General features: G+C 38.0%; 1 protein-coding gene across 4 annotated transcripts; it reads right to left on the bottom strand.

The window, feature by feature from the left end:
* Nucleotides 1–3,501: 3,501 nt before the first annotated feature.
* LOC307172112 (NACHT, LRR and PYD domains-containing protein 3) lies at nt 3,502–24,377 on the bottom strand. Of its 4 annotated transcripts, none has more exons than XM_079894174.1 (14): nt 24,326–24,377; nt 23,253–23,374; nt 21,535–21,622; nt 14,964–15,074; nt 14,729–14,839; nt 14,400–14,568; nt 14,060–14,279; nt 12,210–13,974; nt 11,797–11,970; nt 9,157–9,330; nt 8,903–9,070; nt 8,034–8,207; nt 7,796–7,842; nt 3,502–4,653 (listed from the first exon to the last, which is right to left on the bottom strand). In XM_079894174.1, the coding sequence occupies exons 3-14, from the start codon at nt 21,603–21,605 to the stop codon at nt 4,136–4,138; spliced, it is 3,702 nt and encodes a 1,233-aa protein (XP_079750300.1). In that variant the 5' UTR covers nt 21,606–21,622; nt 23,253–23,374; nt 24,326–24,377; the 3' UTR covers nt 3,502–4,135. The 4 variants fall into 4 exon arrangements, with proteins under 4 accessions (XP_079750300.1, XP_079750302.1, XP_079750303.1 ...); XM_079894176.1 differs by having other exon boundaries at nt 14,400–14,565; XM_079894177.1 differs by lacking the exon at nt 14,964–15,074.
* Between the last annotated feature and the right edge of the window lie 1,667 nt (nt 24,378–26,044).

Raw genomic sequence — 26,044 nt, 5'->3', positions numbered from 1 at the left:
CGCCCAGATATTATTTGTCTTTCTCTGCTTCTCTGAGTTCTGCATGCACATCGAACAAAACCAATTCAAAGAGTTCATTTTTTACTGTGTATGTCCAAGTTATGGAAAGAACTTCAACACTTGACTATGCCTACAACTAATATTGGATTCAGCTATTTCTAAATATTTCAGTGATCCGTTACCTAAACAAGTTTATCATTTGTTTCAATATATATGTGTGTAATATATATATGTATATATATAATTATTATTATTTATTTTTTTATTTTTTTATTATTTATTCAGTACTTTGGAGCTGCTGTTGTTGCAGAAGTAGATGTGTTTTACTGTATTTAAGGTTTGAAACATTAGTAGTCACAGTTCTGCAAGAAAAAGGGACCCAGAATGAGCAGTGACATTTTATTGACAAGACTGTAGACATGGCACAACAGGGGAAGTGAGGCCTGAAACAGTTCAAACAGTAGGGCAGGAAAAACAATGACTGGGATGCACAGGAGTAATGACTAACTTGAACAAGACTAGACAAAAAAAAAAAGGATACTCTAGACCTAGAAACAATCAAATACAAAACTAGAACTAGAGCATAGTGATGGGACAGTTGATACCAGGGCTCTGATGCTCAGAAACAGTTTTCAAAGCTCTATTGTATCACACACTGTACCGATGCTTGTATTGAAATTACAATACCACGTGATTGATGACGTTTGAAGCTTAGAACGGCATGCAGTATACGAAGGTCGGAACAGCAGGTTTGAAAAAATTGCCGTTCCGCAACCCCACCTGATGCATAAAAGGCAAATGATTATTGAGAAGGCAGTATTTATTTAATTGATTTAACAATTTAGCTACTTTCCTATAACATAAATTGTAATTGTAATTGTAATATATATATATATATATATCGATTACTTAGTAGATCACATAATGTATATTTTTTATTATCGATCAATATGTGAATCCGTTGACCAGGCTACACATGACACAAGCTCTGGTCTCATTGGCACAAATGAATTTAGATGAGATTAGATCAGATTAGATATAATGTAACTGTACTGATACCAGATTGATTCCACTCGTGTCATGGACAGTGATTTGTTAGTCATGGTGGAGAAAACAAGTCTGACCACCAGATGTCGCTAATGCGCATTGTGTTAAAATGTTCGAGTAATGAAACGTTTTTCAACACAATTTGATGAGAGCCTCAGACGCTTCAGAAAGCCTTGGTTTGCCATCACTACTATAGCATAGATAAACTGCAGACACAGGCAAGCAAACAGGAACACACCATAGGAAACAAAACAAAACAAATCAGCAAAGACATGAAGGAAAGGAGCACAATATAAAGGGAGCAGAGCACATGAGGCATAGGTGAACATAAGCAAATGAGGACTTGACAAGGACTAAACAAGGGGGTGTGGTAATGGGAAACAAGGAGGCAGGATGGGAGGAGCACATGGTCAACACAAACAAAGACAGAGCCATGTGCTCAGACACAAGACAAACAAGGAAACATTAAACAGTGACAAAACAGATAAGACTGTCAGAGTAGGACCCTGACTATTAGGTCTTTATTTCTGTCATGCTGAGCATTTGTAAATAATACCAGAAAGATCCATGATTTTGGTATTGGGCAAGCTTGTGTGAAAATAAAATTGAAGTATTTTAGAAATCAGCCTGGTCTCATAGTTACAGTTTTTCTCAATCGATTTGACATTTCTTCAAATTAATGTAGTTTCCCTCAAAACAATTAACACAGCAAACTAAACACACTCTAATGTTGGCAAAACATTTCAGTATTCACTGCATAATGAAGCACTGCATTGTATTCTAGTCTGGCATTTATCAAAAATAAATACTAACATCAAAACTACAAATGTGCTCTCTGTTGATTTTTTAATAAATTCAGCTGTAGATACACAAATACATGAATGAAAATGAAAACATATGTTTTTCATGTTCTTTAATCGTGTTCTTTTAAGTTTTTTAATGATCAGTTTAGTTTTATAACAATGAGTTTTCACACAAAAAACGAAAATAAGTACATAAATACATAAATGTACTGCAATCATTGAATCAATGAACTTTATAGAATTTGCTTTTCATTTATATCTGGTCAGAGAATTTCATCAACACTGTAGCGAATCATCTCAAATGAGGGGAATATATAATTAATAATTAATCATACTGGTTATGATCAATTATTACCTACACATTTTAAATCGCCCAAAAGGGAATACATAGCCCATATATTTGTATCTAGATAATTAACCACAACGAATTACAATCAATTATGAATATAGATAGGCTATAGATCAAATTTCAGAATACCTACAGAATTAATTTCACATTGAATAATTCGTTCGTCCACCGAACCGACCATACCATTTTCTTATCAACTCTCAAGGAGGATTATTCTACCGAGGACGTCTCCAATCAACGTTTAATATATAGTCTACCTAACTAACTTGCTTCCTTAACTAGCTTTCAGTTGCACAGGAATAATCAACAAACAGACTTTAGCAAATGTCCTTCAAATGTTTAATCACGGCCGGAGGATCTCTCAAGCAGTTCTCAGAGAATCTTCCCCAAGAAGAAGCAAGGCCGGAGGATCTTAGACAAATTCCATTGAGAATCCAAACAGCTAATAGAATACAACTGTTTTTATAGAATAAGGAGGTATGGCAAAAATGTCATGCTGCATTACATAATTTCCCCACAATTTGATTGGGTTTCATAGACAAACCCTTCTGTTACCAGGTAAACCAAACTTTGTTTTAATGATTACTTCATTGTTAATCACAAGGTTCAAATTTAGTCATCTGTCTAGTTTCAATTCCCAAATTTGTCAAATACACTCACACAACCAAAGTAAAAGGGGTATGGCAACACAACATACAACATTCAAAAACACAGGACAGAACGTTTTAGTACAAGTGTTATCATGTTAGGCCTAAAAAGAGAAGTAAGGTTAGATGCTACAAACATGGTTAGTTTAATATACAGTTTACTATTTTATCTATTAAAAATCCACCACACTCTCAAGAAAGGCTATTCTTCTGGTCATGAAGAACACATTTACATTTACATTTAGTCATTTAGCAGACGCTTTTGTCCAAAGCGACTTACAAATTAGGACTAAATTAAGCGAGTCATCGTGAAGAGGCAAAAAACAACGCAAGAAGTGCTCAAAATACGAAGTTCAGTCATTGTTCAGAGTAGCATAAGCGAGGACATAAGGGAAAAGGAAAGGTAGTATATAAAGGAAAAGGAAAGTTTTTTTTCAACTTTCCTGTTCTATAAGATTACTAACTTGTAGGCTAATCAACAATATAAAGCGTGTAGCTTAAGATCACACATGTAAGAGGCTTTGTTCAGTGAGCAGCAGACAGAGACAATCAAGCGTATAATGGGTTTTTAATAAATTAAACTATAAAACATACAACTACATTTAACAAAGAATATATATATATATATATATATTATACACCCATTATACGCTTGATTGTCTCTGTCTGCTGCTCACTGAACAAAGCCTCTTACATGTGTGATATATATATATATTTATATAAACAGAATAACGTAAGTAAGTAAAGAAAGAAAGAGCAGATCACAGAATGGCAAAATATCACGAACAGTTAACCTTTGAGAGCCAGCAAAGAATCAAATCACCTTAAAGCAGGGGCAGACAGATTACAGTTTACTTGTAAGCAGAGTTGCCGGAAATTCAGGCTAAGTCCATTTCACTCGTAGATAGAAATGAATGAGCCCGAGACTAAGACAGGGCAAGAAGCCGGAGATACGACTAATACAAAAAGCTAAGAAAACAAAAGTAATACACAAAACGAAACACGAATTCTTTCACGCGCACCATAGACGCGCGTGCACACAAAATATGACATCACACTATGCGCATATGTTTTACAACATAATTTAACTTATACATAGTCCTAACACTTTTTAAATAGCCCACTTAAAGTGTTTATTACAAATTAATTACTAAATGCTTAAAATGAAGAAAAGTAAATGAAGAAAATTTTGCGTTATATATTTAAACTCGTGAACGACTCCCATTAACACCTGAATGCCCCCGTTGAACGTCTAAATTCCTTTTGAAATATCTGCTCACTCTTAAGGTTTATGTCACTTTACACAGAGTCACTGAGGAGTCAGGCAGAAGAGTAAACCCTGTATATAAGGGGCCTTTGAATTTAGTGTGGTGCGTGTGTAGGTGCCTGCATCCATCACAAATACTGTAATATGACAGACTTCCACATTCTATGTCCACATAAACTCCAACTCTTTTGGACTGAGTAATCACTGGGAATGCACAAGTAATCTCATTATTCTGCCAGAGTTTTGATTTGCCATTCTGACAGAGGAGAGCAGGGAAAGTGTTATTAACTCCCAATATACTCTCTTTTCTATCTGAGGTCTTATAAGCCACACCCACACCAACTCCACCCTCACACTCCACCTCAAAATAACAGCGACCATTCAGAGCCTCTGTGCATATGGCCTGGGGATACAGTTTGAATCTTTCAGGATGCTCAGGATATTTCTGCTCCTCTGTAGTTTCCGATATTCTCTGGTTTCCTGCGGAGAGTTTCAGACGTGGATGTACTGTGTTTGGATCCACTGTGAGCTGACAGGCATCTGCAGAAAACAGGAGATTTGTTGTCATTTGTTTGTGGCAACCAGTTTTGAGTGTAATGGATTACAAGTAACACAAGTTACTTAATCAGATACTTTCTTAAGTAACTAGTGAAGTAATGCATTATTTTTAAATCTACAACAAATATCGGAGTAACTTTTTCATTAAGTAACGCACTTTACTTTGTTTTCCCATTTATTGACTGACAGCTCTCCTGTCCCTATATTGAGAGAAATCGTAGAGGCATTGTGTGCGCTATATAAACATGATGGTTATTATACTTCTAGACTAAGGGCCCTATGCAAGTATTTTTTGCTAGTTTCAGTCCGACACAGTTATCATTTTCACGTCCTGTTGAAATGGCAAATGCATTTGCACCCATTTGTGTGCCCATGAAAATGAGGTGTGTTGGCACGTTGCTATTTTGAGGCAACTGAAATAGGCTGCGCCATTGACCAACTGAAACCTGATGTAAAGTCAATGGGGCAATATTTTTTTTTGTTATTTTAAGAGCGCGTTATTAATGTGCGCCTATAGGCGGGTCCACAATTGCCACTCTGCTTTATACACAAACAGGGTACACACACGCGCAGCAGCACACAAACTAGCCAAATATTAAAAATAAAAGGATTACAATGTAAAAGATTGTGTACATAAAGATATAGTGGAATTCGGCTTGTCCCGTAGATGGTCTGCTTGTGCGCTTTAACCTCGCACACGAGTAGATCCGTTTCCAGAGAAGCATTCAGTCTTTTCGCTTGCAAATTCCGTCATGTAAATAGTAATCCGCCATGGTGTGAGTGCAACTGGCTTTTAAAGGGAATGGGAGATGAGACTCTGGTTGGTTTATTTCACGTTATGCCCAAAATACACCCATTACTCATTAAGAGAATAGGGACAACCCTTTTAGACCATGAGCTGGGCGCGCCAACCATTTTTCCCGTCATTAAACTAGCAAAAGTGGATTCGGACACGCCCTAAGTGCACTTGCACTGTGCGCCTTAGACCATGCGCTTAGATCTTATAAGTTGAATTATCAGTCCCTTCAGGATTTCGTGGGACTTTTTTCAGATTTTTGCGGTCTAAAATTTGGCGGCGGCTTTTCTCAAAATTTGCGGCAATATTTGCAGCATTTCTTGTGTAGTTTTTCAGGCTGAATCTAACATTTTTATTACTTTTCTGACCTCAAGAACCATTGGGCTCTCTAATTTCTAAAAGGAGAACACTGATAATAACTTAAACATAATTAACACCAAAATAAATTAGTTGGTACCACACCAAAAACACCAAATAAAACAATTTAAAAAAAGTTTTTTACACAGGATTTTTTTTTTAAACTATTGCGGCTGTCAGGCCCTCTGGGGGAATGCTCCCCTTGTAGATTTAAAGGTTTTAATTAAATGTGTATATATTTTGTATCAAATATGATTCAACAAGCTTTTAAAGAATGCTTTTTTGTCTCAGTCATCATTGTAGGCCTATTGCATTACATTGTTTTGCCCCAACGATAAAAAATAATAGAGCTTTCATCTTAAAACTAAGCATTTAAATATCATCTTACCAAGGCATATTACTTGGAGATATAGAGTGACAAATGATATTTATATGTATTTTATGTAAGTAGTCTGCTATACTGTTATAAAGATATCCTAGATTAACATTTTTGGACATATAACAACTGCACCAAATTGCTATTTTTGAGCTGTTTTTCTCACTATATCATATATGGGCCATACAATCCTGGTTTATTAAATATGACAAAACAAAACACATGACATTGTTTTACTTTTATATTTTGTCTAAAGGTGAAAAGGTTCCATTAAAAAAAAACATTTTCGGATATATACCCTGGAAACCGCTATATTACTGAATTGACTTGCTTCTTGTCCATTTTGGTGTTGTTTACAAAGTGTGCGAGTCTCTTTTATGTAGCATACAGACACTGAGTGACATAATTTCCATCAATCGGTTCAGTTTGTCAACAGAGTGTGCACGGTCGTGTGTGTTTGTGAGAGATGTGCGCTTACAGCAGGAGTGGGTTGCAGTGGTTGACTGACTGACTGACAGACAGACAGATGCATTGCTGAAGCAATGGCGCAAACAAAAGTTCAGATCAATTCAAGTTCAACGCACGTAGCCTACTTTGAAGTGGACTTTCCTTTGGCTAAATGTGCACTGTGATGATGTCACATGACGTCTCTAGACCCAAATTCTGCAGGAAATCTGCGGCATTTTAGAAAAATTGCAAGCTCCTCTGAATTTTGCGGAGCTTGATTTTGCATTAAATTCTGCGATCGTAGAATCGCGGAATCCTGGAGGGACTGAATAATATCCAAATGTTATCCCTAATCCTGTCATCTTCCTTGCCATCATCTTTTTTGATCCTTTTGTATTCAGTGCAATAAAGTTTTAACAAACTTTTCTTTCACTGTTGGAGTTCTGACTTATTTTTGTTCGCCTATTTTTATCAGCCCGAAATTGCCTTGCAAATAGCACCGGAGCCCTCTATTAGTCAACTACATGGTGACTAAGGAGAAACTAAGGAGAAAAACGCAATAATGCAATAAAATGCAGCTTATATCTGTTGCTTTCGGTGACATAAACTGTGATAAATCTGATCAGTAAAAATGCATGAAGTGACCAGGTGTAAACAGGCCCAGAGAGAGAGAGAGATTAAGCTTGTATGAAATTCCCAAGTTTGTGTGTCTCTCAACAGTGTTCGGCAGTACTCTACTAATAGCGAAACTGTACATTTATCTGCTTCAAGAACAGCGCCGTTATTACCTAGCTAGTGAGAAATGTCATGTAGCTTTTAAGTTGTTAAACTATTTTACTGATAAAATCGTCAGAGCAGCGCTGACAACACTGTGCGATAGTGTGTCCGTAAGTTGTGTATAAGAGGGAGAGAGACCGGAAGAAATAGATTATGTGCTTTTCCATAATACATAATAAATACATAATAAAACATGGAAAACATGGAAATAATTACTTTAGCTGTGCGTTTCCCTAAAAATAATTGCACACCTTAGAAGATTCTGATGGTTGACGAATGAAGCATTCAACAGCCACATAGTATAAATGTTGATTATGTCTTTCAAAATAGAATTAACAGTTACATTTTGTGTCTTTGCATGAGATACCTACATTTTTTCAGACCTGGATGAATCCGACACTCTCCTCCTTTCTCAACACTGGGGGAATATACAAACACTGAGATTTAAAATATAATCAACTGTTAAAAGAGCAGCATTTGAAATACAGAGGCTTGTAGTATTCTAGAATCTTATGATCATGAAGTATGATAATAGTCTCACGCCATGATGTCCTCTTAATCGAGATTCCAACATGTAGTGTATTAAATAATAGCAAAATAAGCACATACTTTAGTTTCTCCAGTTTACAGGTTGGATCATCTTTTTTATCAGAGAGCAGTTTCACCCCGACGTCTCCAGGGTGGTTGTAGCTCAGATCCAGTTCTCTCAGATGACCACCATTTGAGTTGAGAGCTGAGGCCAGTGAATTGCAGCCCACCACTGTGATCATACACCCCGACAGACTGCAGGTAATGTTGCAAAAAAAACAGTGTTTCTAGAGCTTTTATATATATATATATATAACAGATATTAACCCAAGATCATGACAAATCACTGTCAAATGTCTTTTACACTTTGCCACACAGTCCCAGACTTGTAAGAATTAACAATAACTATATTCTATACATTGTCATGAAGATACTGTAATGGCATTTGCCTGTGCAAAACTCGCTGTCATGATACTAGGGTGTTGTAAGTGGTTGCCAGGATGTTTTGTGTGGGTTTTATTCCATTGCTGTGTGGTTGCTTGAGTTTTCTGTTCTGGGCAATTTCTATGTGTTTGCAGTCATGCAAAATGAGTCCACCCTTAAGTCACTGTGTCACATATTCAGGTCTCTAGATTTGGCTTGCCTACCTCCTTCAGTGTTAGACTGTGGGACTTGTCTATGAGGTCTTCGCCTGTTTAGTTGTCATTAAGTCAGGTCATTAAGAAACAGCATACCTCTTAACAAGATGTATCATTCATGTTCACAGCATAAAGTTTAATGCTTAAACTTTAATGTTTAACTTTTAATGTTTAATGCTTTAGTTCCCTCACCCGAATGATAACCCATAATAATAGTGATGCCTGCAAGGAGGACCACTAATAAAATAACCATTGGTGACCTTTGGTTCTAATATTATAACACAGCGATTATGTCATCATAGTTGTGCTTACCCCAGTTTCTCTAATGTACACTGTGGATCCTGTAGTCCTGTTGAGAGCTGATTTACTCCCAAATCCCCCAGATCATTGTTTTTCAGCTCCAGCTCCTTTAGGTCTGAGTAAGATGATTTCAGAACTGATGCTAGAAGTTCACAGCTCGTGAGACCACATTGCTTTAACCTGTAGAAAGAGGTAAATTACATCACATACCAAATTAGTTGTTAAATCTTCAATCTAAACACTCTCACAAATAAGGCAATACTTACTTGAGTTTCTGAAGTTTACAATTTTGACTAATAAGTCCAGCACAGAGTTGTTTTACTCCATCATTAGTTATCTTATTGTAGCTCAGATTCAGTTCTCTCAGGAGTGAATTTGATGATTCGAGTGCTGAGGCTAGATTTGTACAGAATGCTGGTTGGATATCACAGCCAGCCAGCCTGAAATGCAGAAATAAAAGACACCACAACTAATAAATTAGCAGTAACCATCAACTCACATTTATCCAATGTATTCTACTTGGTGAAATATTTGCACCAACATTATGAGGAATCATTATTTTTGTCTAATAATAGAGTTTTATTTTCCAATTGCTAGGACCATTTTCTCAATATTTAGGTCACGTTTTCAAAACCTTATTGCGGAAACATTGTGTGCCATGCGTGCCCATTTGCTATGCCCATTTTGCTATCCACTGTCTGAATCTAAAAAATGGTTAACACTTTATTTTGATGCTCCCCTTTACACATTCTGTTGACTTTAAGTAAGCACCTACTGTACATGTCAACTGTTACATGTTGCCTGCGTTTGCCCCTAGACAATTAAAATGTTTCCTGTTCCTTGTGCCATGCTGTAGTCCTTTGTTGGTTTTCCCTGTTCATTAGTCTTGAATGTTACCATATTGAAATATATTCTGAATCTGAAATACTATAAAAAAAATATAAAAAAACTGTAATACTCAAATAATACTCTAATAAGAGTTCCCTTCCGTGGAACTACGAGTTACGTCGTGACGACAAATGGGGTTTCGCTTAGAAAGCCTCTCACCTTCGAGTATGAAAGATGCTTGGAATCTGCCACTCCAACCGATGCTTTCAGCTGCCCGGGAAAGCATGGCCGTCAGCTCTGGATCTGACTCGGCTAACGTTGGCACTTTCGAGGGAGGCAACGCAGTCGAATCCTCATTTCCAGAGGAATCAAGCGTGCCTTGTGATGCTGTGAGTGACATGACATCATCCGCCAGAGCCCCGAATGAAAACACTGGGTCTCTGAGAGGAACCAGGCACACACGGAAGCTCCACGGTTTGCGATGTGGAGGGAGGCAAGGCCCGAGGAATGACTCGTCGGTTATTGTGCCACATCGTAACTCTCAGATCACCCTGGCCACCAGCCAAAGTATCCCCTCTCGAGGAAGAGATAGATTGGGGTGTGGCAGAGGGGACTCTACTCACATGGAGATCATTGAGTCTCGATCTAAACATTGCGATGGTCATGTTCCCGCAATGAAAACATGACTCATCCACGAGCGCGATTAGGCACTCACATCCACGCACTCACATCCAGAAAACACACTGGCGAAACGTCTTCAAAAAGATGTGTCACGTGCAGCTCTTTTAGAGAGATAAAAAAGCTCAGCAGAGTGCTGAAGCACCCAGGGAGAAGCACACACAATGTCAGCAGATCACAGCACAGATCAGCAGCAGGCAATGTGATCTCGCTGGAACGCGCCGTTGCACCAACACACTGGTGAGCCGCTCGTCTCGTAGAGTGAAGATAATTCAGAATGGCTTGTGGGAGTGAAAAAAAACTCTTGGCTCCAATGCGAAAACATAACTGCATGTTGCCAGCGTACTTCCTTATATACCCATAAGGTGGGGCGGAGTAACACTATGCAAATTCCGCAGACCCATGCCATTTTCTTGCCATTGGCTCGTTTTGTATACTCGAAGGTGAGGGTCTTTCTATGCGAAACCCCATTCGTCGTCACGACGTAACGTCTCCGTTCCCTACTCAGGGAACGAGGGTTACATACATAACCGATAAGTTAGTTGACATGTAGGTACAACATTACTTACAGTCAACAGAATGTCTAATGGGGACCATCAACATAAAGTGTAACCAAAAAATAAAATACTATCAAAACAATTAGATGTAGCTGAACACTTACACAGCTGTTAGTCTTTCAATTCAATTACCATCTATACAATAGGAGTCTAATTAAGAATAATTTCGTACTGTTATTTAAACATGAACCATGTTACATATATTGTTGTGAATTCTTAACAGTAAAGAGCTGTCATTCTTGTTTTAAATACATTTTACAAAAGAAAATATTGTATAATGCTAAACATTGATAGTGTTTTAGGTAGATGCCTCATGAGTGACAAAGTGTTTTTGTTGGGTGACAACCTTTACTTGTCTTATGAAGAATCTGAGACATGAAGTGTTTTGGTAGTTTTAATGCACTCTGAATGTGAAATTGCCTGCTGTTCTCAACTGCTGAGTTGGAAGTTCATTATGAGAACTGTTAAGAGTTTTGAAAAAGTGACCTAAGAGTTGAGAAATGTGTCCTACCAACAAAAAAAAATTAAGTGCAAGAAATTCTGAGTATTCTGGATGTATGTAGAAGGGATTTACAATCACAACATATCAATTCAAATAATCAACAGATATTCATAGTCATGATAATGAAGTGCATTTATCCAGGTTATGTTTCTAATGATTTATTAAGGTTACTGTTGATGTGTATATTTTTGGTGTATAAGATGTGATTAAGGGCAATAACAGTGTTTACTTGTTTAGCCTGGCTTCTAGAGAATGCATATCAAATTGTGCGATCTGCGATTCTGACAAGAACAGGATTTCTAAGAGATACCTCATACATATTGACTACTTGGACTACTTACATCAGTTTTTGTAATTGACAAAGTGGACTTGCTAGTCCAGAAAAGAGGACGATCGCTCCAGACTGGCTTAGTTTATTGTTGCTCAGATCCAGCTCTCTCAAGGGTGAGTTGACTGACTCTAAAGCTGAGGCGATTCTTCCACAGGACTCAGATGAGAGATTACAACAATCTAGTCTGTAAACAAGAGTGCATTTTTTTTTTTTTTTTTTTGTTCAGACAAACCATTCATATTGTTACTGTGTGTATTTAAATGTGACAATGCAACAAAAACGTTCTAACAAAATAAGGTTGTTATTAATGTCTCAGTTCACTTGGCTGGAAAGCCTTTTCATGATATTTTAAATATCTGGCGGTGTAACAGTGTACAACATATTATAAACAATTTGTATACAATAAGGATAATAAAAACAGACCTGGCCATTTTGCAGATTTTGAGCACTGGCAGCAGTCTTATCTGGTTTTCTGTTGATGTGCTGAACTTCTTCATGTCAAACTCATCTAATACCTTCCCAGAATTCAACAAGACATAAGCCAGTGCTGACCATTGCTCTGGCTCCAGCTCACTACCCAAGAGTGTTCCTGATTTCACGGCAGTCTGAATTTCTTTAACAAGAGTGTTGTCATTCAGCTCATTTAAACAGTGGAACAGATTGATGATTCTCTCTGGTGATTGTTCCTGTTTGATCTTCTCTTTGATGTAACTCACTGTCAAGTTATTATCTACACAGGGTTTACATGAACTGCCTTTGGTTAGAAGATCTTCCAGGAGATTGCAGTTAGGGTCAACAGAAAGACCCAAAAGGAAGCGAAGGAAAAGGTCAAGATGTCCATTATCGCTCTCTAAAGCTTTGTCCACTGCACACTGATGTACATTAGAAAGATTTGTGGGTTTGTCTTGTTCAAGAACATTTTTCCCATCATTAACACATGCAAAGTGAGCATATATCGCTGCCAGATATTCCTGGTAGCTCACATGTACAAAGCTATAGACCTTCTCCCTGTACAATCCCAGCTCTTCTCTGAAAATCTCTGTGAACACTGAGTACTCTGAGGCTTTACTCGCATCAATGCCACCATTTTTTAGATCATCTTCTTGGAAAATAAAATTCTGATTCTCCATTTGCTTGAAAGCCAGTTCTCCCAGTTTCGGAATCAATGTTTTGTCAAATTCAGACAGTTTCTTTGGATTATTGGCATCAGCTCCATTGAACTTCTTATGCTTGAGGCTGATCTGAATGAGAAGGAAGTGAGTGAACATCTCAGTTAGAGTTCTGGGTATTTCATCAGAGTTTCCATCACTCATCATATTTTCTAGCACAGTGGCAGAAATCCAGCAGAAGATGGGCATGTGGCACATGATGTAGAGGCTCTGACATGATTTGATGTGTGCTATGATTTCACTTGCCAGCTTCTGATCACTGATTTTCTTCCTGAAGTATGCTTCCTTTTGATGGTCATTGAACCCACAAATCTCGGTGACCTGGTGGACATACTCAGGAGGGATCCTATTGGCTGTTGAAGGTCTTGTAGTTATCCAGAGGAGAGCAGAGGGAAGCAAATTACCCTTGATGAGGTTTGTAAGCAGCACATCCAAAGGAACTTTCTCATTTATATCAGAGCAGTAGTCATTCTTATGGAAATCAAGAGGATACTGACAGACTTCTAAACCATCTAAAATAAAAAGCACTTTCAGTTTTGAAAGATTTTCTTCTTTCACCTCAGGAGCATATTGTTGAACCAGCTGTAGAAGACTACAGTTCCCCTTTTTCTGGAAGAGGTCACGAATTGGTAGATGGATGATAACGTTGATATCTTGATTTGATTTTCCATCCGCCCAGTCTAGAATGAACTTCTGCACAGACACATGCTTTCCAATGCCAGCTATGCCCATCGTCAGGACTGTTCTGATTTGTTTTCTTTGTCCTGGCAGTGTCTTGAAGATGTCATTACATGCAAATGAAGTTCCTTGCGTGTTTCTGCGTTGTGAAATCATCTCAATCCTCAGAACCTCATGTTCATTATTTATCACTCCACTTCCACCATCTGTCATGTAAAGATCGGTGTAGATATCCTTCAAAAAACATTGTTTGCCTTGAGATGAATTTCCTTCGTTTAAATGTTGACATTTGTTCTTAAGCTTTGCTTTATTGGCATCTGTGATTTTTTGAAGTGGATTAGCTAGACAAAAGTAAGAGATGTTTAGCTGAAATGAAAAAAAAAAATATATATCTTAATTTAAACTTAAATGAAATAATAATCCTACCATTTGCCACGAAGTGACATGCGATCCTCAGTGCTGCCTCTCCTCCAAAGCTCTCCACCATTTTCTCAGCAGCATCAGAGGGACTGAGCTTCTCTGGCTGATTCCCTAAGCATTCTAGGTAATCCTCAGATAGTTTTCTTTTGAAGGTTTTGAAGAATTCTGTTCCCATGTTCACCATAATATCATAAAGTACGGTTTGACTGCCTGGCACATTTGATTTCTGTGGTAAATTAAAAGAGTACCCAATAGAAAAATGTTTATCAACCGTAAACTATATAATTTGTTTTAAAATTAAATTGTCTGTTGAATAACTGAAAAGATATTTCAATGAAAAACTAACCACAATGTAGAATTTACTGTGGCCTTGGTGCTCTTGCCCCATACAGATGCTACAGATGTGCATGTTATCTGTCTTACAGAACACCACTGGAGCGCCGTAATGCTGCTGACAGACTCTTTTAGCAGGTCTGCACTCCACCTGGTCTTGGGTTTCTTCCACAGACAACCTCCTGCAGTGATATTCAACATTAATCAGTTAACTTAAATTAATATTTAATATCAATTATTAATATTTTGTCTATGTTGTATTATCTAGGCATTTTAAAGCTATTTCAGCATGTTTTCTCATTTTCATGCTAACTTCTTTGTAAATGTTTAATTAGACAAAACCTTTTTATATTTTTCTGTGCTCCACTGCTGAAGTTCAGTGGTAGGGGGATTGATCTGTCACTCTTCAGAGACAGATGTGATGTTGGTGAGTCTGATTCCTCCTGTTTGGTGCTACAAGTAAAACACAGAACGTTTATCAAAGGTAAACAAGTATGTTTATCTTTACACATGAAAGACAGTTTAGACTTTTCCACTTCCATGTTATATTTACTGTAAATGTTACATTAGATCAAACCTTTCTGTATTTCTCTGTGCTTCATCACTGAAATTTAGTGGTAGAGGGATTGATCTGTCACTCTCCAAAGACAGATGTGATGTTGATGAGTCTGATCCCTCCTGTTTGGTTCTAAGTAGGGGGATAAAAACTGTGGACTGAATATTTGTCACAAATAAACCACTACTAAGTTTTTTTTCTATATCTCAATAAAATGTAATAAATAATTTAATTGTATCGTCATGCCCTTTAAACAGATAATGTTAACACTATATTTAAAGCCTTTATATATAATGCATTATAAAAGTATTTTTAATGCATTAATTTATGCCTTGTTGTAATGCACCTTATAATGCATTCTATGGTTTCTAAGCTTAACCACAATTACAACACGTACAATACTTATCTATTCATTGTTACACCTTTCGAAAGTATATAGCATTTAAACATATGATAAACAACCAATTTTACAAGGAATATAATTCGTTACATTTATATAGCGCTTTTTCTGAGACCTCAAAGCGCTTTACATAGATGGGGGAATCTCCTCAACCACCACCAATGTGCAGCATCCACTTGGATGATGCGACGGCAGCCATATTGCGCCAGAACGCCCACCACACACCAGCTTACTGGTGGAGAGGAGACAGTGATGAAGCCAATCAGTATATGGGGATGATTAGGAGGCCATGATGGACAGAGGCCAAGGGGCAAATTTGGCCAGGATGCCGGGATTACACCCCTACTCTTTTTCGAAGGACATCCTGGGATTTTTAATGACCACAGAGAGTCAGGACCTCGGTTTAACGTCTCATCCGAAGGACGGGACGGGATAATATGCAAATATTATGATGCATTTTAACTATGGCTTTAAGTAAAGTGTTAACCAAATAGTTTACCATATATAAGCTAAGGGTCACATGTACTGGTGTCTGCCTGTAAGTGGTGCTATAGCTAAACTGTAAAAAATGTCAAAGCAAGTCTCTTGTGTGTCTCAAATGCTGCACGATCTTATCTCTTCACACGCATCAACATTCTTCATAACTGTTAAAGTCAAAGTGTGTTTCAATCAGCTTGTGTTTTGATGATTGTTAGTGTATGTTTGAAGTCAGTTCCCTTCCAGTTCGGTCACGTTCGACGTACCGTACTGATTGGGATCACGCTTAGGGAGCCTGTCATCTTCGAGTATTGTTAAAATCAGCCAATGCACATTGGCGTGCGTGAATTGCATCTAGTGCTCCGCTCCACAGCGCGGGTATAAACACGGAAGCGGATGCACACACCACTTGTCTTTCGCTTCGGAGCCGATCGGTGTCAATGTCTCTGATTGAGTGCAGTTGTTTACAACGAGCGAATGTGATGGTGTTCTTATAGGAAGACTCTTGCAGTCCTGATGGTTCTACAGCACGAGTGTAGTGGTGATCGCGAGCTTTTGAGCTCGCGATCACCACTACACTCGTGCTGATGTGTTAAAACAGCAGTTATATATATACACACTTCCTTTTTTCAAGTTAACTGTAAACTTTTCATTATATCAAACCTTTCTGTATTTCTCTGTTTCTTAAAGCCTTTATATATAATGCATTATAAAAGTATTTTTAATGCATTAATTTTAACTTGATGCTGTTAAAACAGCAGTTAATTTCTGTGTTTGTTGATGGCTGATTAGAGGGCGGAAAAGTGAGTGCTTCACTGTTTCAGTTCACTGTTCAGTGTTGCCGCGGTCATTCCCCTGTGTGCTCCGGCACTGGTGATGGGTCCCATTTCCTGAAAGAGCAACACGGGTGCATTTGCATCTTTTTCAAGATGCCATTCATTACACTTCAGTGTTTCTGAATGTGCGTCTGTCGTTCACGCGGCCATCGCATTCCTACTGGCGAAGGATGCAATTGAGCCGTCCCTCCAGCCGATATGAAGACCGACTTCCGACTTCATATGGCAGATGCAGCCGCATATAACCAGCTATTACCGCTTCAGCACTGGCTTCATGACCGAGTCCTGAGGAGGTCGTGGCAGAGCGGCACGCTCCGTGTGTTAACTACCATAGTACGATGCATCGTTGGAGAAATCAACTAGCTAGTCACGACTGTTTCCCGAAACCGTATGTCGCAAAGTATCGTTCAACCACGTTAGTTTATGACGTCTCGCACGTGGTGGACTAATAACTTATTTTAATTAACCTGTTTGAGATCGAATGAACGCTAGTTTTGTCATATAAGTTACAGACATGGCATCTGAAGACCATTTCTAATTTTTCTCAGTTATTTTGCTCTATTACCAGACTCAATATTTGGCTCGTTCTTACATAGAGCACGTTCGCAGATGCGCAGTCTTCAAAAACGGTGCTTTAAATCTCTTGACAAACTAAAAGACGTAAATTACATTTGTATGTATTCTAAATAAATAACACGGGTTATACTGAATGTCAGCTTGCTTATTTTGCTAAAGATAAGGATTTATTCAGTCTACATCTCATGTAAACTAGAAACTATGCTTCTAACCACAGCTCGAGAGCTGTCGTTCCAACCACACAAGTTTACGAGGAACACAAGGAACGATGGTTTCGGGAAACACCAAATCATTGAACTATGCTGATAACGACGGAACTTGCGACCATAGTTGGCTAACGATGCTTTCGGGAAACGCACCCCAGGGTAGTGAGCTCCTACAAAGAGAGAGATAGCTCCTTTCTGGGCGTTGACAGAGTGCGTCACTGACAGATTTTTTAGAGCTGCGGGCTGGGCGGCACCAGCACATGTTATCGAGCCAGTGGCTTTCCGTGGGCTCCCTTCACATGAAGCCAGCTTCACTGTTAGCCCGATTTGTAGTGTCGGCTTGCTGCGCCATTCCCCTCCTATGGACTGGATACGTGCACCATTTGCTCCAGTTGAGTTCCCCGTTAGCCAAACTCTGTTGAGTTCCTCCACAGCCCTTCAGCGTTGGACGTGGCGGAGCGTCCGGTGTTAGGCCTACCACTCGTATGCACTGGTGGAACTTGTGCTAGGCTGGGTCCATATGTTGCGATCCCTAAGGGTATTCCATTTGTGTACTCTCCTCTGGCGAGCCCGTGTCTTCCCTTGGCAGAGCCTGCTCTGCCGTCACTGACCGGTAGTGGTGCAACGAATCATCATTGATCCGTGATCCGTTCGGATCAATATCTTCGGTTCGGCACACACGTGATCCGCGGATTGATTTATGAAAAAAAAGAAAGTTGTGCGCATGTTCAGTCCACACACAGCGTGGTCATGGCGAGCGGAGGAACGGAGGAGCTTGAACGCCCCGCGTCATTTAATTCCCCTGTATGGGAGCATTTTGGCTTCCCTGTCAAATATAATGATGAAGGAAAGAGGTTAGTGGATAAAACCGTGACGGTGTGTAGGCACTGTGGCACAAGAAAGCCATATGACAGTAGGGCTGTCAACGAATATTCTAAATTCGAATATGTATTCGAATAGTTTTAAAAAACAGAATATCGAAGGTGAAAATTAATATTCGACTGTGGACAAACGCCCGCGGTAGCAGAGGCACGGCTGTCTGCTTTGTGAGTGGGCGCGCTGCCTGAGGGATCAGGGACAGGTCATTTTATTTAACGTTAAACAGAAACATTACTAAAGTGTAGGTAGTGTAGGTAAGTGTCGGTAAGTGTAGAGTGTGACGCCTCATTCGCGCCGCAAGATCTCCAGACGCGCGTAAACGCGTCTTTACACTGACTTAACATTGAAATCACTCGTGTCAGACGCTCTATTCGCGTTTGGTGTGAACGCAGCATGGGTGAGGGCAAGAGAGAGAAAGAGGTCTGCGGGTCTTGGCCATTAGTTGATTTACTTGTTTTTGTGTAGGTAATACGTTGTCAAATATGTTTAAACTTAAATAAACTATCTATACAAGTAGTTATATGTCTCTTTGTATTAATTTGTCCTGTTATTGACATAATGCGCGTCATTGACAAAATGCGCAACCAGATGTTCGAATAGTTCGAATATGTGTTTTTTTAGAGGGAATATTTTTGAGCATGTTTAACAGTGGAAACACATCAAGCATTGGTCCATGTTTAAAGGAATGTTGCACTATTAGTTTACAAGTTTATTATTAGTTTACACTATTAGTCTAAGTTGTTTTTCATTAATAATGTTAAAAAGAAGATATTATGCCTTGTGCACTTTAAGTTGATTTTATATATTTTATTTTAATAATTTAAAAGTGTTAATAAAAAAATAAAATAACATTTTTTTGCTGATCCGAAAAATGATCCGATCCGTGACTCTGATCCGAGAAACGATCCGAACCGTGAGTTTTTTGATCCGTTGCACCCCTACTGACCGGTTGCGTCTCCCCCGTTATTGCCTGGATCCACCTCAGTGACACTCCATATGTTGTACTGCCCTATTCGCTCACTCCATATGTGTTATTCTCCAAATGTTACCTCCCTACGGGCAGGATGTGGCTTCGCAGCATATGCCTTCCAAGAAAAGGTTAAGGCTTTCCCAGTGGTCTTGTGGAACAGGAGTGACTTTCCTGGCCTAAGCCCTGTCCTATCTCCGCCTCAATATGCGGGAGGATCAAGAGGCTTTTGTCTAGGCACTGGAATATGGCAGCATTAGTGGCGTTTTCATGGGGATCCCAATCAGTACGGTACATCTGACTACGTCGAACGTGACCGAACTGAAAGGGAACGTCTCGGTTACTTATGTAACCCTCGTTCCCTGAAGGAGGGCCCGGAGACGTAGTCATGTCGCCACTATTGCTGGACCACCGCTGACTCCGAACTACGCTCGGCTCCAGCGAAAATCAAGTGGTGTGTGCATCCGCTTCCGTGTTTATACCCGCACTGCGGGGCGGAGCGCGAGATGCAATTCACGCACGCCAATGTGCATTGGCTCATTTTAACAATATTCGAAGATGACAGGCTCCCTTAGCGTGATCCCAATCAGAACGGTACATCCGACTACGTCTCCGTTCCCTCCTTCAGGGAACGAGGGTTACATACATAACCGAGACGAGAATTCAAACAGGTGTCCAACAGAGGAACAACAGGTGTAAAGAATCACATTAACTAGCAACATCATCCACTTACCACAAACAAACACTTACAAACACAATACTGACTGTGTTGTTTACTCTATTGTTTTAGCATTTCAAACTTCTTTTAGTCAGATGTTTTGCTTGAAAAATTTGTACATCCATCCATCCATTTACCAAACCGTTTGTCTTGAGTCACAGGTATGCAATCCCCGCGTCTCGGGTCAAAGGCAGGGGAACACTCTGAATGACCAGTCCATCCCAGGACCAACACACAGACATACTGTACACTAGGGGTGTACCGGTACACAAAAATTACGGTTCGGTACGCACCTCGATTTAGAAGTCACGGTTCTGTACAGTAGGGGGGAGAAAACTAAACACAAAATTGCTTCTTTCTTTTTTTTATTAATGGTGTTTTGTTTTTCTTAACAAATGTGCCTCTGTATTGAAATAAATTCAATTATTATAAAAAAATTCTTAGGGATAAAAAATATATCTTAGCTAATGTTGTAGATTATAAAGGGAGCCCTTACTTACACATTACTATACTATTAAAGGTTAAAATTAACAACAGAGCACAAATTGTTAAATTCAGTTGCCATTTATTTTTAGATATAATAATCAACACTCAAATAAAAAAATACAAACATGTAAATTGCACATGAGGCAGGTTTTGCATGAACTTCTAGATCTAATTATAAAGTACATTTTCTACTCCAATTCATTTTTGAAATATAATCATTTACACAGTTACTGTCATAACTTGTTTTCATGACAAATTTATTTAAACATACATTAAATCAGGGTTTCTCAAACTCGGTCCTGGAGGGCCTGTCCTGCACAGTTTAGCTCCAACCCTGATCAAACACACCTGAGCAAGCTAATCAATGTCTTCAGGATCACTAGAAACTCACAGCTAGGTGTGTTTGATCAGGGTTGGAGCTAAACTGTGCAGGACAGTGGCCCTCCAGGACCGAGTTTGAGAAACCCTGCATTAAATGATCAAGACATTACTAACAGGTTAAGTAAATAAAATGAGTAAGCTAATATAGTGCATATACAAAATGCTTCTCTCTAGAGTTAATTTCTCTAGCGAACTAACCTGCTGTTGACACTAAATGCCTGAGGTAAATGTAATGCTATGTGAGATATTATTCGCAAGCTGTTTTTATTGAAGTCTTTCCGCAGTTGAAACACTGGTTGATACATTACAAGTAAACATACCAATTGATCATCTCTTCATCTTCAACACTTTTTACTAATAGCAAATAGTGTTGCATTACCGCACGGATGGAAGTGTGGATCGCCTGTGACCAACTGTATTCATCGTGTGACTGCATACACCAAACCGTGATATCCGTACCTTTCGGTTCGGGATGATTACATGTACCGTTACACCCCTAACATGCACACATTCACACTCGCAATTACACCTACATATAAATTAGTGTCTCTAATTCATCTCTCATTTGTGAGGTGTGGATTTGTGATATCTTTAAAATAAATGTCAATTAATCAATACAAAGCATAATTGATCTTGAAATGTATGTGACTTTCTCATTGTCCTCACCGTTCAGAGTTAAGGTCTTCTTCTGGACTGCTCATAGGGACAGAGCCATCATCATTCTCTCCAGCACTCATTTTTAATTAATGGACTCCTGTCAAGACACAAATGTAAAAAATTTTCCAATACAAAACTTTTTTTGGCTGCCATTTTGTGTATGGAACTCTGACTGTACTGTAAGTTCATATTTTGGTATTCTCCTGTTTGAAACCAACATACAAAACAACAAAAACTATGAAGGTAATATGATGTCATAAAGAATCGCATGTGCAGGGTTAGATTTATGAAAGTGTACATAAGATTGCAAGCGTAAATTAAATTTGCATGCGCAAGAGAAGATTTGTAAAGGTGTAAATCGCCTTTCAAGTGTAAGAAAAAAATATTTGCAGCATTTTACTGTTATTCGTAAGTGTAATTCATGTATTTTGAAACTGCAGCTTCGTGCTAATGCAAAATAAATAGAATCTGTATTCTTCTGACTTCCATTTTTCCACGCTTACACTTTTGCCACGTTTTTTTTTTCGCACAAATACGGCCAAAAGCACTGCAAGCCTGTGAACAGCAATTAGCAAATGTCTAAATGGCTTGTTGTGTGCATGGGGCAAAAAAGTTCCTGAAATAACCCGATTTGTACAGTTGAAGAACATGAATAAGGTGGACCCGTCCTCCTCTTCGCGCTTGCATAATTCAATGAGTGAGAGAATCGTGCCAAAACTTGAAGCGCAAGTAAAAGAAAGACACAACTGTACAAATCGGGTTATTTCGGGAACTTTTTTGCCCTATGCACACAACAAGCCATTTAGCCATTTGAAACAGCTTATTTTTTACACAAAGTTTGATTTTACGCAATTAATCTGTTTTGCAGTTCCTGACTCTGTTGTTTTCGGTTGCAAATTGCTGTTCACAGGCTTGCAGTGCTTTTGGCCGTATTTGTGCGGAAAAAAACGTGCCAAAAGCACGGACAAATGGAAGTCAGAAGAATACAGATCCTATTTATTTTGCGTTAGCATGAAGCTGCAGTTTCACAATACATGCATTACACTTACAAATAACAGTAAAATGCTGCAAATATTTTTTTTTTCTTACACTTGAAAGGAGATTTACACCTTTACAAATATTCTCTTGTGCATGCAAATTTAATTTACGCTTCCAATCTTATGTACACTTTCACAAATCTTACCCTGCGCATGAGATTCTTTATGACATCATGTTACCTTCATAAAAAAAAAATTCATTCAAATTACTTATATGTTTTAACATACACATTCTAATAATACAAAGCTGAATAAGACAGCAATTTGATAAATTTCAACAATATCATATTGAAATATATTCAAAATCTAAAAACAATCTAATTACTTAAACGTTTTAACATACACATTCTAATAATACAAAGCAAAATAAGCAATTCAATACATTTCAACCATAATTTCATATTGAAAAATATTCTAAATCTAAAAAGAAAATGGAAAACTATCAAAACAATTAGATGTAGCTGAACTCACTGTATAGTTACTTTCAATTTCTTTACCATCTATAGAATTGGAATATTTTGTACTGTAATGTAATCATGGACTGTAACATAAACTACCGTGAATTCTTAACAGTAGAGAATTGTCATTCTTGTTTTGTAAAGAAATGTTACAAAAGAAAACTCTTCACACAGTTTTGAGGGGGAAAAACTGTAATGTAAAAAATATAGAAAGATGTTGGAAAAAGCTCACCTGCAGTAATGTGGCAACTAGGAACAACTTCCTTTGAAATGTGACATTATGCAAATTTAGTGATTTTTCTCCAAAATATTATGTAGGCCTGTGTCCCCAATGTCGATCTGACCACAAGGAACCTACAATAATTGGAATGTGAAAATATCAATTAAGTAAAGTATAGTAGGCCTACATTTACTTTCTAAAATAAATGAGAATAAGTGTAAAAATAGAGGTACTGGCAAAACCTCATCTGTAGATCTGGCACTTGGACCGTGCCAACATTTTAACGCATTTAGTTTTGGTTTACATTTTAACGCAGTTGGTTTTAAGACAGTCCCTTTTCTATATTTTAGCGAATTATAAATATTCAGCCATAAAATGTGTTGGCGGTTTTGAGTAATTTGTTGTTGTGCCCATATACAGTTGTTAAATATATTGTTTAAACTAACTGTGGTATTTATGCCTATATATTTGTAAGACAGGTGTAGGCTACATCTCTGAACAGAAGACCGGGAAAACTAATAGCGAAACTAACTTTAACGCGCCAATTAAACTAAGTAGGCCAAGTTAAACGGTTGGTTATAACCCTATGTAATCATTTCTGGTCTCTCAATGCGACACTCATGAAGAAAACCCTATTTTACATTTTGTATAAATCGTTTTATATGCATATAGGCTAACTTAATAAAATCAATAAACCGTTTACGGTCCACCAACACAACCGGTCTCTGCATTTCTAAATTATTAGGTTAATTTATTGAACATTGTACACAAGAGGGTACTGGTCACCTCTTTCTGTATCATTTACAGCATAAATGTTATCAATATGTTGCCTACTTATTGAATCTTTACAAAATGCACGTCAATCGAAAGATCTAATACTCTTAGGCCTACATATAACCAACATTGTTGGCCTATTTAAAAACAGATTAGGCTACTGAATGTTATTTCGTATGTCGTTTTCCTGCAGTGTGCTCCAAAGTGCTGCAGGTTAACATAAAAACATCAGCGGGGATAGTAGTTTAGTGATCTAGCATAGATTAAACCAATAATGATTCAATAGATGAACAGTGTTTTTTTTAACTCACCGACACGTAGGCTCGCGGCACTAGCACTTTCACTTTCACTTATAGTGTGTGCATAGACTGTAAGGGGCGCAGCATTATATTCAAACGGGGAGGAGTTATTTTCTGGGAAGCAGGCGCATGCTATTTAAAGACGATGTACTGAAGTGCCCGTTTAGAGTTAAACATTTATTCGAGACTCTTGCGCACAGTAACAGCTACTTTTGGATTTGGAAATTGATTAGCTTTGAATAGTATTTTTAAAATGCATTTATAGGATAATTTAAATGATTCCCCTATGTGGCTTAGACAAAAGACAACGGTTTATTAAACTTAAAGTAACAAGAGCAATTCCTATAACAAAGTGCAATGTGCAGATGAACTTACTTTATTGGTGAGCAAAACTAGATGACCCTAGATGACAATAAATGCATAACTTCTTAGTTTGAGCTTGTGTGTCCGGTCTCCCGCATGCAGAAGTTAAGTCTGGAGCAAACGTACCCAGCAAGCAATTTTGCGTCTAATAGACGTCTAATAGCCGTCAAAACACAGCCCAGACGTCTAGGCTAAAACAAGGCTAATTTTGGGCTGTCAGTGAAAATCTAATAGACGTCTAAACATAGCCCAAGAATAGACAGCTATTGAATGACTACATATATATGTCAAATAGACGTCTAACCATAGCCCAAGAATAGACAATTAGACAGCTATCGAAAGACTATATTTATACGTCTAATAGACGTCTAACCATAGCCCAAAAATAGACCAGTCATCAATTAGACAGCTATTAAACGACTACATATATACGTCTAATAGACAGGCAATATGGGTCTAGGCTAAAACAAGGCTGATTTTGGGCTGTCAGTGAAAATCTAATAGACGTCTAACCATAGCCCAAGAATAGACTAGTCATCAATTACACTACATAGACATGTAATAGACAACAAAATGAGGCATAAGGATTCTTTTCACTCAAATATAACAGGTTCTCATAAATGAAAATCCATCCAAACTAATTGAATATAAAGGATTTATTTAGAACAATTATATTAACAACTTAGACAACATTCAAACATAAAAATGAACAAATAAAATATTGGAAAATATGTAAAACAACTTAAGATACTAAAATTTTTAAGAATTAATTGTTAGCTTCATATCCATAAGCACCACCCCCTGCTCTCCCTGGTGCTTGTTTAAAATTACCAGAAATTGCATTTTTTATTTCCCATTCAGTCGCCGAAGAAAAGTTGGTCATCACTGCGTCTGCCAAATGAGAAAAAGAAAAAAATTATTGCTCAAGAAAAGCATTGATGACAATCATTTTGAACTAATTACAGTCCTTCACTTTTGCTAGGATGCACACTAGAGCTGGCCAATATAGAGTTAACGGAATATAGATTGAGACTATATCATTTATATCAATATAGACAATAATTCATATCAATATTATTAATAAATTAATAACAAAAATTGAAATTTTTTGCCTGCATAATGGTGATGCACTAATTATATATATATACACACACATATACATACATACATATATATACACATACATATATTTTAGGGGTGTAACGATACACGTATTGAACCATTCTGTACGAGGCTTTCGGTTCGATTTCAGTACGGATTTTTAAACAGAACTGTTCGTTAGACAATTTTTCCTGCTGACCAAAAATTTTTAAATACAAATGTAGGCACGTCAAAAAGCCCGCTCATAATGTAAGAGAAATCATAACA

The sequence above is a fragment of the Squalius cephalus genome (genome assembly GCF_949319135.1).
Source record: "Squalius cephalus genome assembly, chromosome: 15".
NCBI lineage: Eukaryota > Metazoa > Chordata > Actinopteri > Cypriniformes > Leuciscidae > Squalius > Squalius cephalus.
The sequence above is the reverse complement of the archived record's forward strand: the minus strand, read 5'-3'. Positions and strand labels throughout refer to the sequence as shown.